The sequence below is a fragment of the Anser anser genome (genome assembly GCF_964211835.1).
Source record: "Anser anser genome assembly, chromosome: 8".
NCBI classification, from domain to species: Eukaryota; Metazoa; Chordata; class Aves; order Anseriformes; family Anatidae; genus Anser; species Anser anser.
This window is the reverse complement of record NC_139728.1, coordinates 15,064,030-15,079,279: the sequence shown is the minus strand read 5'-3', so window position 1 is coordinate 15,079,279 and position 15,250 is coordinate 15,064,030. Positions and strand designations below refer to the sequence as shown.

At 39.5% G+C, this 15,250-nt stretch overlaps 1 protein-coding gene across 8 annotated transcripts in view; it reads left to right on the top strand.

Annotated features, from left to right (window-relative positions):
• HMCN1 (hemicentin 1) overlaps positions 1-15,250 on the top strand; it is a 246,882-nt gene that overhangs the window by 152,235 nt on the left and 79,397 nt on the right. For all 8 annotated transcript variants that reach the window (XR_014587614.1, XM_083847058.1, XM_083847056.1 and 5 more), the window contains 8 exons: positions 314-437; positions 1,789-1,890; positions 3,278-3,454; positions 6,205-6,356; positions 7,105-7,228; positions 11,200-11,375; positions 12,960-13,056; positions 15,115-15,237. Coding sequence is in view for 7 of the 8 variants with exons in the window: in XM_083847058.1 (XP_083703184.1) it covers positions 314-437; positions 1,789-1,890; positions 3,278-3,454; positions 6,205-6,356; positions 7,105-7,228; positions 11,200-11,375; positions 12,960-13,056; positions 15,115-15,237 (1,075 nt within the window). In the remaining variant the exon portion in view is untranslated. The remainder of the gene's footprint in view (positions 1-313; positions 438-1,788; positions 1,891-3,277; positions 3,455-6,204; positions 6,357-7,104; positions 7,229-11,199; positions 11,376-12,959; positions 13,057-15,114; positions 15,238-15,250) is intronic.

Below are 15,250 nucleotides of genomic sequence, written 5' to 3'. Positions count from 1 at the left end.
ACCAGGCACGGGGGAGAGCAGACCAACTCCCACCTCGCTACAGCCTCCTTTAAGGTACCTGTAGAGTGTGATAAGGTCACCCCTGAGCCTCCTCTTCTCCAGGCTGAACAACCCCAGCTCCCTCAACTGCTCTTCATGAGACTTGTTCTCCAGACCCCTCACCAGCTTCGTTGCACTTCTCTGGACTTGCTCAAGCATCTCGATGTCCTTCTTGTAGTGAGGGGCCTAAAACTGAACACAGTACTCGAGGTGCTTAGTGACTCTGCCTGGCATCATTGTGTAAAGTGGTTCCCTGCTCTCTGTTTTGGTACAGCTGGAGTCTTCAGGCCGTATTCTACAAGTTGTCAAGGCCCTGCTCGAGGATGCTGGCCGATACACTTGTGTGGCAACAAATGCTGCAGGAGAAGCCCAACAGCACATTCGGCTTCATGTGCATGGTAATGATGTTTCTGCCTCTAGTTAGAAGCTAAATATGGTGGTTTTAAGGCAGCTTTTTTACATCTGTATTCCTTTCTCTTTTAAACTTTCTGGCATTTTTGTTACCTGTGCACATCCATCTTTCAGTTTTCATTCTTTGTCTCACTCCGTTAGTAAGAAGCTAGGGCAAAAGCTGTCTTTCTTGGGATTTGGCCTTCCTTGTGTGGTACTGAGGGCCACCGAAAGAGAAACCTTCCAGTTAACTTTTCTATTATCCCAAGAACCTTTCTGACCAAGACAGTCAGAAGTGTACTCGGTGTTTCTGAATCAAGACCTGATGTACCACTGTTGGCATTATTAATTTAATCAAAATCTCCTGGAGAAAATGGCGTTGCCCGTGAACTTGCAATGGGGAAATTCTACATAAATTTCTCTGAGAAAGAGATATTCTCTCACGTGACGACTCTTTAGACTGTCTAAAAACAATTTTATTTTTCAGCTAAAAACAAGTCAAAAGAAATCAGGGAAACTTTGGAAGCTGTTGTTTGCACATGAATTTGGTAAATGCTCTCACCATGATTTACCTCAGAAAAGGTCATGAAGTCATATTTACCTCAGAAGTGGTCATGAAGTATTGTGCATTCTTGATGTGACCCAGTCCTCAAAGGATACGGGAGGTGTGATGATGGACTGTGACAAAGTGTTCATGAGTGTGATTATGTGGACTTTAAGTGTCGAACAGAGTCAGTAACTGGGAAATGTTAAATTGAAACAGAAATAAGATTTCCCTGAATGAGACTTGGAAAGAGAAGCTGCACTCATCTTATACTGTGGTAATTGCACCGTAGTTGATTTTGGTGTCAGTCCCATGCTCACAAATTTTGCTTGTGATCTTCATGTTCAGAGTGTCATTATCTGGTGTTTATGGCACATTCCAAATTTATAGATACCAGTAATACAGTCTTGCCTTGTTAAAGCACTGTACAACATTCAGTTTAATATTACCAGTTCAAGTGACCTTGCCACCTTAGAAGAACTGCTGTTCTGTGTTGTGCACCCATTCCTTACAAGTCCATTTTTAAGAATCACTTTCCCTGCCCTCCCTCCCTGTCCCCCCTCCCTGACCCCCCCCAAAAAACACCCACATTTTACACATTTTATTCCTCTTAACACTAATGAGGCTATATAATGAAAGTAGTCCAGTTCCAAAGGTGCAGTTTCTTGAGAAATTTCTTAGTCACCCAGTAGTTAGTTAAAGCTTGGGCAATTCATTGCCTAGAGTTTCTCAGAAGGCAGATTACTTTGCGATTGGAAGTTTTGCCAACTGGGTGGCTGAACTAATGAAAACCTAATGCTTTTGTTTTTTCCCAGAACCACCCAGTCTGGAGGATGCAGGGAAAATGTTAAATGAAACAGTGGTTGTGAATAATCCAATCCATCTTGAATGCAGAGCATCTGGGAACCCTCTGCCAGGTATGCACATGTACCTTTGAGAACATGAAGAAAGTCTGATAGCATGTATTCGCTTTTATATGTCTTTTGAAAATAATGGGTATTCTGAATATGAAGTTAATTTTGTGGTATTGAAGCTAACTATGAAGTATTAAACGCTGTTTGTTGGGAAATGCCAATATATTGAGTGATGTGAAATAAATATTGGGGAATTCACTATTTTTAGTAAAATAAATCAAAACCAGAAGGATAAACTACACCCTTACGCATACATCAGTGCCTGGTCCATAGGCAATAATATGGTTAGTCTTCTACAAAATCCGCTTTAAACAGCTACTCATCAGGTCAATATTTTATAGTGTAGAGCAAACTTAAAACAATAACTTTAGTATTGAGTGTGCCTGTCAAGTGGGGCCATATCTAGAACCTTATCTAAAGTCTGTTGAAATCTACAGGAATCTCTGTTTGGTTTGGGCCCCTGGCATACGTAAATGCAAATGTTTTGTGTGTGCGTACCATGCTTTCTGTGGCTTACCCAGATGATAAGATTATACTTATGATTTTCAGGGTTCTCCTTATACTCTCAGTTTTGAAAACCAGCCCCTATATATGTGTTCATGGTTTATTTTATTCATGCTTTGTGTAGTTATAACCTTGCACACAGCCTTGTTCATCAGTCAGGCCAGACTACTTCTTGAATGAGAGTCTTTCACAGAAAACTTGTGTTACAAAAAATGATTCAGTAAGCAGCAGTTTCATGTAACTGCAGAGTGAAGCGATGCCAGTAAAGCATTGGTTAGCACCAGCACTGTGCTGATAGAGGGTGCCATCTTTTGGCTGAGATGCAAAAAATCCTCATTTTTTTGTTAGGTTCCTATAATATATTGCTTTGAAATAATACTGGTTTTCCAGTTTTTGTTTTCATTTTTTTTAGCCTCCAAGATGACCTTTGTTTTGACTGTTCATGTTTTGACTCCATAAAATTTTCCAGGTGGTTTGGTTTAGTGTAGCAGTACTTTAGGGTAAAAGGTTAAAATGATATTATTGTGTATTTTTAAACAGCTTCTGTTGACCTTAGCATGAGATGAGTAGATCCCTTTAAGTATGCTTTGTGTTATATTTTTTTTAACTTCAGAATATTTTTTCGTAAGTACGTGGTGTGCATGTATGATAGTTTCAAGTTTGCTATTGAGACCTGTAGGCATACTTAGTATTTTGCACAGATGTTTTGTGCTGATTTTCTCATTTCCTAGCTACTTTTTACTTTTATTAATTATAATAAGTATATATTGATTTGTAAATGTTGGTTTTATGTATCTGAAAATTCAGATGGAAAATTTGAAGAATCTTTGGTCCTGTTGTTTGTAATGGGGAATACTTGTGACAACTTTCCCATTTCATTTTGCAGCTATCACATGGTACAAAGACAATCGTCCACTTACCAGTGCTACAAGTGCCACTTTCCGGAACAGAGGGCAGGTTCTGCAGATTGAGGGTGCTCAGATCTCTGACACCGGCATTTATAAGTGTGTGACTGTCAATGCTGCAGGCTCAGCTGAGTTGTTTTACAATCTTCAGGTTCATGGTAAGTACTGCAAAACTTGTGAAAAATACCTACGTGCACCACTTTTACTCTTTTCAAGTTTCAAGTCTGCTTAGGAGTCTTACCATCATTCAGCACAACATTGTACTGGAAGAGATATGGCAGGGGTCAATGTGAGAAAATTTGCTCTTCTTTTGTTTGTTTGTTTGTTTTACCAATACTAAGAATGCGTGCTTTTAATATTAGGAAGATATGGTAAGGGAATTCAATTTTAGGAAGAAAGAGCAGAGGCACCGTATTGGTGGAAAAGGTATTTATATTACCACTTGAGATAATGTAAATAAAATATTTATAAAATACAAACATAAATATGATATATTTATATGTAAATATAAATCCAATATAAGTATAATTTGGAAGGACTTGCAATTGCTGCGTTTTGCTGGGGATGACTTCAAAGCCTACAGTAGATAAAGACAGGACACAAATCAAGTGTTCTTTCATAATCCAACAGTCTTAAAGAAAAATATACTGTGTCTAGTAAGATGAAGTGAAAGTGTGGGTGTTTATAGACATGAGACACCTGGTCAAAAGCCAAATTGGAGCTTTTCCACTGATTTCAGTGGATTTAGGATCAGGCCCCGATCCAAATTCTTATCTTTGATACGTGCATATGCATGTAACTGGTTTTCAGTGGGAGTCTTCCATGCAAAACTGCGGCCCAAATTTGGCCCAGTTTCCCCAACTCATATGCATACCCAGTGTGTAGTTCCTATTAAAGTTAATTAACAAATAAGGAGTTGGGCAGTACATTTCCATGGGATTAATGACCATCATGGGAAAAACTGATGGCTCAAGACATGGTCAAAGGCAATTAACTCCACCCAGTGATTAATTCCCAGGAAATACTTAGAGCCAAGGTCATTATTCTGGTTAGACCAAGAAATGAAAAATAACTCCCAAGTATATGCGTGTCTTCTTATGGGTGGTGGAATTTCAGCAGATATGTACAGAGTTTTCTGGGGAGCTCATACTCTCTGACTTAGTTGTATAGACAGGACAAATAAAATTGTATCCCCTTCCACAATAGGATATATGCAGTTGCAGCCAGTGCTAATTGCATCAAAGGAAGCTGAAAGTTATCCATGAACCTACTTTATTCAGCTTGTGTGGTACAGGGCTTAAAATGGAGTGCTTCTTGGATTTCACAGAAACAAGGTTCTCATCCAGTTTATTTAGAGTTTGATTTTGATAAGAGAAAGCTTTCTTTTCTGTTAATAGTAGAAGCAAGAATGACTTTCAGAGAACAAACTCTGAAGTGTCAGCCACAGAAAGTCGCACTGCGTTTACTGAAAGCCTGCTCTAGATTTTTGTGTGGCAGCTGGCATTGTGAGTAAGCAACTATCTTGGTCGATTGTTGGTTGCATTCAACAGCTTCTCTTATTAATGGACTGTTGTGGGTGCAGTAGCTATGGTAGAAATTATCAACTGATTTTTGCATTAAAACAAAGCCTGATACTGCAGGCTTAACACTGAATGAAACTAGGCAGGCCTGTTTAAAGGAAGCAGGTTGAATTCCAGCTTAGTTTATTCTTATAAAGCCATTGTATTAAGATTTTCGCACTCCTTTCTCACCACTAGAAATTTTTCAGGCATTAGAGAACAATGAATGCTATTGAAATGAGATGGGGAAACTGTGCGTATATATGGAAAAAAGATTGTAAAATCACACTTGTGTTTTTCCTACCTTTTCTGCTATTACTGGAATTTATCTAAGGATAGGTAGTCTGAGTTACAGGCTGTCACAGATTGCTGAACTTATTAACACATCTTATTTTCATTAAAGAATTTCTGAACTTTTTTTTTTTCTTGCATAGGATATGTATGAGTAGAACACACCAGTCTAATGTTTTTTCTCAGAGTTCAAGTATTATGTTTTTTGACTGACAGTGAAAGTAAAGTTATATCACTAAGTTTTAAGTGGTAGGAGCAAATAATAGCTTTAATTCTCCTGATGAATGAAACATCTTCCTTTACCAACACTTACACATTAAAATGAAAATGTTGATCACATGTTGAAAACAGCTTTTTGATTTTAAAGTTGTTTTCCTTCCATAACCATGCATCAGTGCTACACCCACACTTGCTTACTGATGAACAGCCTGAATGAAAGAAGCATAGAAATAACAAAAGAAATATACTGGAAATCTTAGATATGTTCCTGTCTCCTGTTTCAACATAGTGCTGCAAAATGTGCTAGACCTTATACCTAAAGTAATTGTTTTGAGATGTTCCATTAAGATGATTTTTATCATCAGGCAGATGTTATACAGGTTGATCTGGTAAATGTTCACATAAGTTCTGCAAGGCTGATTTATTACTCTGTGCATGTATTTGCTTTATTCAGTTTATCTTATATACTTCCCTCTTTAATCTCCACCACTGTTAATGCCTTTCACGAGGTCTAAATGGAATGTTATAAAAGTCTGAAAGAATATTTTCAGGTTTTATGTTCTGGTTCCTGGGTTTCACAGCTGTCCTCTGGGCTGTGGGCCCAGTCATGCTTACCGTTGCTCACAGTAGTTTCATTGAAATTATCTGACTTTTTAGGTCAATAAAGAGCAGGATTTGGCAAAGAGCAAACAAATGACAGTAGTGGTAACATTAGAAATCTTTCCAACAATAGAGTGCCTTGCAGGAAGAGAAACAATGTCCAAAAGTAAGCATCCCATTTAATTTCATTGTGATTTATGCTCCTACATAGCAGCTCCAGATTTATTTTCTTTTTCCAGTCCCACCATCAATCTCTGGCAGCAATGACATGGTGGCAGTGGTGGTTAATAATCTAGTGCGACTGGAGTGTGAAGCAAGAGGCATCCCCGCGCCTATTCTGACGTGGCTGAAAGATGGTAGCCCTGTTTCCAGTTTTAGCGATGGACTCCAGGTACTGGGTTCAAATCCTGCCATCTGTGTTGTTTCCTGTTTTGGTATGAGACTTTAAAACTTGTGCAGTTTAATGAAACAGAAAAACTTGGAGGTTTTGGAATGAGCGTATAAGGCTTTTTGCTCTGGGATATTGTTGCATGTTTACAGTAATTATTGTGTGAAGTGTGCTCATTATGGATATATCGAAATATGGTGGTTCTTTCAGCTGATGTCATACTGAGTAAAGGTATGGATAAGCAAGTTTTTCACTTTTACAAGAGAAAATTGGACCTCATTTCTATCCTGAAGAGATCCATAGAGTCCAAGATTGGGTAATATCTCATTACAAAAAATAATAATTTGGGAGGAAAAAGAAGACTGTGATGCAAGGAGATGCTTCTGAGTTAAAAGGAGGAAGCATGGCTGCTCTTTGAAAGCCAGTTTTATGATCTGAAAGGAGAGAGGGGAAATTTCTGTAAGTCTGTGGGTCATTTGGAGCACAAACAGAAGATGTGACAAAGTTTGAAACTAATGAGAGGGAGGAATGTCCAGATCCTACAAAGACTTGCGTAAAGTTAGACTTTTGCTTTTGCATGTCTTGATGAAAAAAAGAACAATGGAGTGCAGGGAAGAGTGTAGGTAAAAATACAGATTGTGGGAAGCAGTGGCAAAACAAGTATTTTCTTTTGAAATGAAACCCAATGGTTCTCTCTGCTTCTGTTTTACTTTGAGGCATGTATACTGAATGTGTTGTGCTTCTATTGCAGGTTCTGTCTGGGGGCCGAGTCCTGGCACTGACCAGTGCTCAGATCAGTGACACAGGAAAATACACTTGTGTTGCAGTGAATGCTGCAGGCGAGAGTCAAAGAGATATTGATCTCAGAGTTTATGGTGAGGTTTTCTGACAATCTTTTTTGAATAATGAAAGCCGCTAATGGAGCTTTAGTTAAACACAATGTGGCCCAGATGGTTAACAACGTTAAAGAAAAATGGTTCCAACTCATAATGAAAGACAAAGGGATCAGGAGGTGTTTGTATGTGCATGTATGTAAGTTTATATATGCATACAGACATGTATTAAAGTATGGGTATCTGTTCTTTTTTGTATCCTTGAAGAAACATAGTTGCAGTGCATTTATATGTTTCATACACACAGGCTCATTTATAAATGTTAGGAGAAAATATGTTTGTGTGAATAACATGTAAATCACATGGACAAAAGATGTTATTGTGGCCAGAGCTCAGTTGTCTTTACCAGAATGAGTTGGTGTGAATTTGCCGTATGCATCTCAAGTTTCCATTCTGTTTTCAGGCCCTTACTACACCTGCCAAAAGGGTGGTGACTTTTTTAGTGCTAACAATGATGCTGTATTGAGCTATACTGAGCCCGACCAGTCAACTTTGTCTCTTTCAAGAAGCAGGACACGTATCTCTTTAGCCATTGCGCTTTGCTAATTTTCCAGATTGTGTCAAGCAGTTAATTCTGAATTCTTTTTGACTGAACTCATGTAAATTAATCCTTCCTCCTCATTTTGTGTAACATTTACAGCTTCCTCCTTATTCTTGAGACTGGTTTTAAATGCCTTTTCATATTTTGTTCTTAGAGATCACTGGTGATGTACACACATGAAAGAGCGTAAAGTACTGCCAGGAGGGAAGCCAGGGAGCTTGATGGTAGCAAGTCTTAAGTTTCCCTGGACAGCTGAGTGAGGACGAACAATGATCTGCCACTTATTTTAGAAATCTTACGGTACCAGATATGGAGAGAAGGTTTTGGAACAAAAGAATCTTTGTGGGTTCTCTTTTACTTTTTATAGATCAGCTGGGAGAAAACTGTTCTTGGTCTGCCAGTCTCTAGCTTAATTGCAACTGTAAGCAGACTCTCTGGAAAATCTTGCAAGAGTAGTTAGAAGTTTGGATGTTTCCTTAGGCAAATAGGAACAGTTTGTCTGGTTGTTTGTTTTCAAGTTTGGCTTTCAGAATAGACTTGTAAAGGCATTGTGGTTAGGATACTCACTCGTGACTTGAGTCATGGCTACTTTTTTCATCTGCAAGAGGCAGTTCAGAAAGTCAGGATTCTGGCACAGCAAGTTCAAGTTTAAAGTGGGCTAGAACATTTTAATCTAGAACAAGGAATATTAAAGTACATTTTGGAGTTTGAGGACAGGTGTGTATGTATACATAACTGCAGAAATGGCATGGATCTTCTTATTGTTCCTCCTTTATTTTTGGAACCTCTGTCCCTTTTAGCTAGATGAAATGAAAAGAGTTAGTTAGAAGTTGTGTATGTTTGCAATTACTGTTGTAACAGAAGCTGGCCAGGCTTGAGCTCAGCTGCAGGGCTGTCTTGAGTGAGGCTGTCACCAAAAAGTAATATCACTCTTGGGATTTAACCTCATATGGGTAGTCTAATTAAGAAGTCACAGGAGGAAAATAATTTGGAATGCTTTTGGTGCTGAGGTAGTTAGAAATGAGTGGTGCACTAAGCCAGTCTAGGAGTTGGAACAACCTGGATAATGTATAGTTGCCATGAGCAAAATTAGATTGATTTTAAACCTTATTCCTTCAGAAACAAATGATATAGTATCTGTCTTTCTATGTTTCATAAACTCAGTTTCCTTTTGAACACATTTCAATTCATTTAGCTGAGAGGAAAAGTAATTGGTGGAAAAATATTTGGAAATAAATTTGCCTTCTGCAGTAATGGATCAGCTTCCAATTTTCAGTTCCACAACACTCATAAAGAATCTAGGCCTTTGTGAATTCTACAAAGAAAGTAAGATAAACAGATTTTTTTTTTCAATTACTCTATTTCTTATCCACAGAGACCAGACTTTTCCCTAAATTATTTCCAAACTGTGAAATCAGCTGCTCTGCTGAGTACTTCCTGCGCAAGAAAAACAAAGCTTTATTGTTAGTGTTATTTTTCAGGACATCTTGAGAACTGTATTGCTGGTTTACTGAGTACCGCTTTGGGACATTTTATAATCTCATGCATGCTAATTAATTCAGTATCTTTTTTGTTCAAATTGAAGCCCAGAGTATTTCTCATGGACAGTCCCACTGCTTCCCTCCTTCATACCCATATATTTTGGGCAATCAGACATGCAATTTTTGGACTAACGGATTGCAAAGATAAAAAGTAAAGGAAATGTGACTATAAGGGCTCTTATATTTGGCCCTGGTCAACATTTTATTGGGTGAACTGAACAGTCTTAGTACACTGCAAGTATAAAAATCTCACCAGATATATGTAACTAGATGAATTAATTCTTGCTAGAAGTTTTGATTTTGTAAATCTTAAATTACAAACCTAATGTTGCCTTAATGTCAGGAGTCTGTAATGAGCGTGCCTTAGATTTTTAAATTGCAAGAAATGAAAGGTGATCCCTATTGGTTGCTGTAAGGATTTGGGAACATACATGCCATTAAGAGCACAAATAGGAGTTCTCTTCTGGATCATGTTTGAGCAGCCCAGTTAAAGCACTTCTGCTCTTAGTTTGCTGTTAGTGATGTACTGAGTTTATTATGAGCACTCCCAGATATTGTCCCACTGGCTCTGATCTGGGAAAGGGAACTTCCAGTGGAGAGCTGCTAGTAAGCAGCAACAACGCAGAGCATGATGGCCTACTGCACTCTCACCGTTTTCTAAGTGTGTGTGTGTATCTCAGGCTGAAATACTTTAAAACTCTTGCTGTGGCAATGTTTTGTCAATGACTCAAAGCTGCCTGGGAGTCTGAAAATCTGTGATCAGTGATGCAGCGTGCTGTTACCAAAGAACATTTGGTTGAGCTGTGAATACTGATACAAAGCCGTGGACGGCGAAGAGTTTTCAGTCATTAATCTTTTAATTTAACCTCATCTTGTCAGTGTAATATTTCCTCCTTGATTTAGGGAGTTCTTTTCAACTCCAGCCATGAATACTTTCTCAATGGAAAATTGCTCACATGCTGTGTTCCAAGGTTTAGTTCTCAATTGCTTCTCAGTTGCTTTGTTTTTTGGAAAAAACAGCTAATTTTTAAAATGAGGGAAAAGTATTCACTTTCTTGAATCTTTATACCACTTGAGAACAGCTAATGGGCTGCAATTTCAATGTCCACAAGCGTTTTTGCCTTCTACATGGACAACTTTTGTTCCAAAAGCTGATATTCCTACCCTGTAATTTGGAAACGTGTGATAATTTTTTGCTGTCACTGCAACTGTTGCACAAATTTAAATATAGTGCTCAGTGCCAACAATCACAATAATTAGCTAGCAGACACCACAGAAAACAAATAGACAATAATGTAATAATGAATTATGACTCACTGATGATTAATTTCTTAACCCATTCACTTGGCTGGAAACGTGTAAATTCTCATTCTGTCTTCTGTATTTGGCCATCTCTGGACAAAATTCTTCTTAGAGCTCTCCTTAGAGCCAACTATGCATGCTGGCATCGTCTGGAACAGTTTAAGACATTTTAACCTTCTTGGTTTGAGTATTATCTTGTAAACCTCTATGCTCATTAACTCTATTTTGTGTGTGTGTGTGTGTGTGATTTTAGCAGGGGTGTATTTCTCCAATATTTATATAATGGCAATTTTCCCTTCTAAATATATTTTTCTGCAAGTCTTGGCTTACCTACACAATTTCTCTATCGTTTATATTTTACTAGCATGTATCTTGTGTAGAGGATATTCTGTCAGTAACAAAATTATTTTGGTGCTTGTTGAGATCTAAAGGAAACTTAAGTTCTATGTCAAAAAGGTAGTAACTGCCATTTTGTTTTCATTAAATGAAGACTTGTTAGCTCTACAGTATGTCTTACTCTGGGAAGTCTGCAATGCTCAAAGGTCCTTTGTTTTGATTTATTGCTATAGTTCCACCAAACATCATGGGAGAGGAACAAAATGTCTCTGTGCTCATCAGCGAAGCAGTGGAGCTGCTCTGCCAGAGCAATGCTGTTCCCCCACCTGTGCTGACATGGCTCAAAGATGGACGACCCTTGCTGAAGAAACCAGGTCTTAGCATCTCTGAAGATGGAAGTGTACTGAAGGTAAATTGGGTGGTCAGGCTCCAGCAGTGAGTGCTTCCTGGGGAGTATCCCCATCGTGAGGATGCTAGATATGTGCTAGAGGCTGGGTAACATCAGGCCCTCTGGTGCAACAGAGAGCTGTAGATAAGGACTGAGAGATCATAGACAACTAGATGTTTGTATAGAGATTTTGCAGGAGTGCTCCTCTGTTACTAATATTTAGGGAGATAGATGTAAACATAAAAATTGAAACTTAGAATCATAGAATATCCTGAGTTGGACCCACAAGAATCATCGAGTCCAACTCCTGGCATCACACAGGTCTACCCAAAAATTCAGACCATATGACTAAGTACACAGTCCAAACCCTTCTTAAACTCTGACAGGCTCGGTGCTGTGACTGCGTCCTTGGGGAGCCTGTTCCAGTGCGTGACCACTCTTTTGGTGAAGAACCTTTTCCTGATATCCAGCCTGAACCTCCCCTGTCACAGCTTGACTCCATTCCCTCGGGTCCTGTCACTGGTCACTAAAGAGAAGAGATTGGTGCCTGCCCCTCGATTCCCCCTCGCGAGGAAGCTGTAGGCCGCGATGAGGTCTCCCCTTGGCGTCCTCTTTTCCAGGCTGAACAGGCCCAGTGACCTCAGCCGTTCCTCGTACGTCTTCCCCCCTAGGCCCTTCACCATCTTTGTAGGCCTTCTCTGGACACTCTCCAACAGTTTAACATCCTTTTTGTACTGTGGTGCCCAGAACTGCACACAGTACTCAAGGTGAGGCCGCACCAGCGCAGAGTAGAGTGGGACAATCACTTCCCTTGACCGACTAGCGATGCCGTGCTTGGTGCACCCCAGGATACGGTTGGCCCTCCTGGCTGCCAGGGCACACTGCTGGCTCATATTCAGCTTGTTATCCACCACAGCCCCCAGATCCCTCTCTGTGGGGCTGCTCTCCAGCGTCTCATTGCCCAGCCTTTATGTATAGCCAGGGTTGCCCCGTCCCAGGTGCAGGACCCGGCTCTTGCTCTTGTTAAACTTCGTGTGGTTGGTGATCGCCCAGCTCTCCAATCTGTCCAGATCTCTCTGCAAGGCCTTTCCACCCTCAACAGAGTCAACAACTCCTCCCAGTTTAGTATCATAAGCAAATTTGCTCAAAACACCTTCTAGTCCTACATCCAAATCGTTTATGAAAACATTGAAAAGAACTGGCTCTAAAATGGAGTCCTGGAGGACCCCACTGGTGACTGGCCGCCAACCTGTAACCCCATTTACTATAACTCTTTGAGCCCTACCCATCAGCCAATTGTTCACCCATTGTATGATGTTTTTATCTAGCTGTATGCTGGACATTTTGTCCAGTAGGATCCTATGGGAAACCATATCGAAAGCTTTACTGAAACCCAAAAAGATTACATCAGCTGGCTTCACTTGATCGACCAGATGGGTGATCTTATCATAAAAGGAAATTAAATTTGTTAAACAGGACCTACCCCCTGTGAACCCGTGTTGGCTGTGACCTATAGCAACACAAAAAAACTGAGCAACCTCTCCCTGTAACTTCCCTGTACAACAATGTAAGAAGAAAAAACCCAGATTTTTATTTTCTTCCTAGATTGAAGGAGCTCAAGTACAGGACACTGGCCGTTACACTTGTGAAGCGACAAATGTTGCTGGAAAAACTGAAAAGAACTATAATGTTAATATTTGGGGTAAGATTTAAGCTTATTCCAGGAATGGGAATGGAGCTCAGAGTGGAGTTATGATGTGAGACACTGAAATTTTCTGTAGTTCATAAATACATAAATGCTGAGGTTCGTGCAGGGTGACATTATTATATTTGCTGTAGTTAACAGTCTAAAGAAAGTGCACGCATTTTCCAAATTGCTTTGGTTAGATTCTAAATTAATACCAGCTACTTTGTAGGCCTTTGTCAGATTGGGTTTGCATGCATGATGATACTTTAGAGCAGAAACTAACTGGCTTTGTATCCAGCTCCTATTTGTGCACTCATATAGAGTAACTTAACAACCTCCAACTTTTCTAAATGCTGAAGCATGGAGATTCAGATCTAAAGAGAAAACCAAACTATTTTACCTAGCTTTGTTTGCTTGGCAAAATTAATAGGACTAAATCATAGTAATAGCATTAGTACAATGTTTCTATGACTAGATGATCAATGTAGCATATGATGTTTATTTAAACCCTTGATTTTGGTTAGCTTTTCCTGCACCATTACTTTCTCCCTGTATACCAGTTGAAATACACCTTATTTGCTATTGCAAATTAATTTCTTGCTTTTAAGTCACAAAACTAGAATTAGCTAACAGGGTTTGTAATGATGAAACTATAATTCTTAGTACTGAACAATGTCATTATTTATTTGGTGTTTAAATTAGGGGGTCAATATTGTAGTATCATACAAGGCCATGTGATATTTCCATGCTAAAGCATATGTCCATATACTGAGCTTGTCATCATCATCTCAGATCTCTTCCTTCCTCAGATTTGTAAGATTTGTACTGTTGCAAAGGACCTTTAGTGCAGGAGGGAAAAGGGTTTATTCTTTTGTGCAGTGAGACCATTTCTGTAGGGTTTTGAGAGGGAGGATAATTCTTTGCTAGTTAGCAGCTTTGATGGACTAAACTTAATAGAAACCAAAAGTTGCCTGTGAAAGTCATCTGTGGGTAACTGTTTAGAATTATAGTCTTTGTTTACACCCGGGGACCAAAAGTCCTGCCTGCCATATTTCCAAGTTTTAAATCCAGGAAATGTATCCTACTTGAGGACTGATGAGATCCTGAGGGCTAACTCTGGTTCCAGAACTAGAAGAAACAGCTCATGTGTTAACTGTAAGATGTACCTCCTCAGAGAATGGCACAAACTTTGTGACTTGAAGCAGGACAAAATAAAAGGTTGAAGCCAGTCCAGTACAATAAAGTTCTTTGCTTGCAGTCAGTCATTCTGAAACCCATACATCTGGTTGCTGCTGAAAAAAAGAGTTAGTCTGAAGTATCAGAAGGAGAAGCTGTCTACTGTCATGTGCATTTTAAATGCACTGGATAAGTTGCTCACTAGCGAGCTTTTACTCTATTTTCAGCCTACGTTCTCTTCTGTTTTTTTTGGTCTCTTTTCAAGTATTACCTACACTATTTTCATCTAAAGAGAATGGTTCCTCCATTTCAAGAAGGCAGTTATCCCTTCCCTAGTGATTGAACCAAAGTCCTTGAGAATGACACTGAAAACAGTGGTCCCTTTCGTCTGCAACTGGCTTACAATCACAGAGCTGTTGAACAAAACTGGCAGTCTGCAATAGTAGGACAGTTGAAGGGTTGGGGCCCTTCGTGTTGCATGTGGCAGCCAGTGTATTGCCACATAAATTCAAGGGAGAAACTGTGGCTGAATTTTAAAAGTTACTTTCTGACATATGATTTAGGTTTATGAGCTAAGGCTATGAGCTAGGCAGCCTCTTAAAGTCAGTCTACATAATTCACAGAAATGGCTCTGCACTGGGAAGTCCATTCAAAAGCCAGTGAGAAATAGAGCCTATGCATACACCAGACCTCAGAGGCTGGAAAGATAGATGCAGTTGTTCATAAGTATATTCCCTACTCAGGCAGGGTCTGGTTTGCATGGCGAGGAAGAGAATGCAATCATTGTAATTTCTTCAGAACACAATGGGACACTTTTGTGGTAAGGTCAGTTTGGTTATATTGTTGGCCGATACCATTTTATTTCAAATGATGAACTGATTTGGTATTTCTTTTCAGTGTCACCAAGTATTTTTGGCTCAGATGACATCTCTCAGCTGACAGCGATTGAAGGGAGCCTGGTAAGCCTGATATGTGAGTCCAGTGGCATCCCACCACCTAGTCTTACCTGGAAAAAGAGTGGTGAGTAACCATC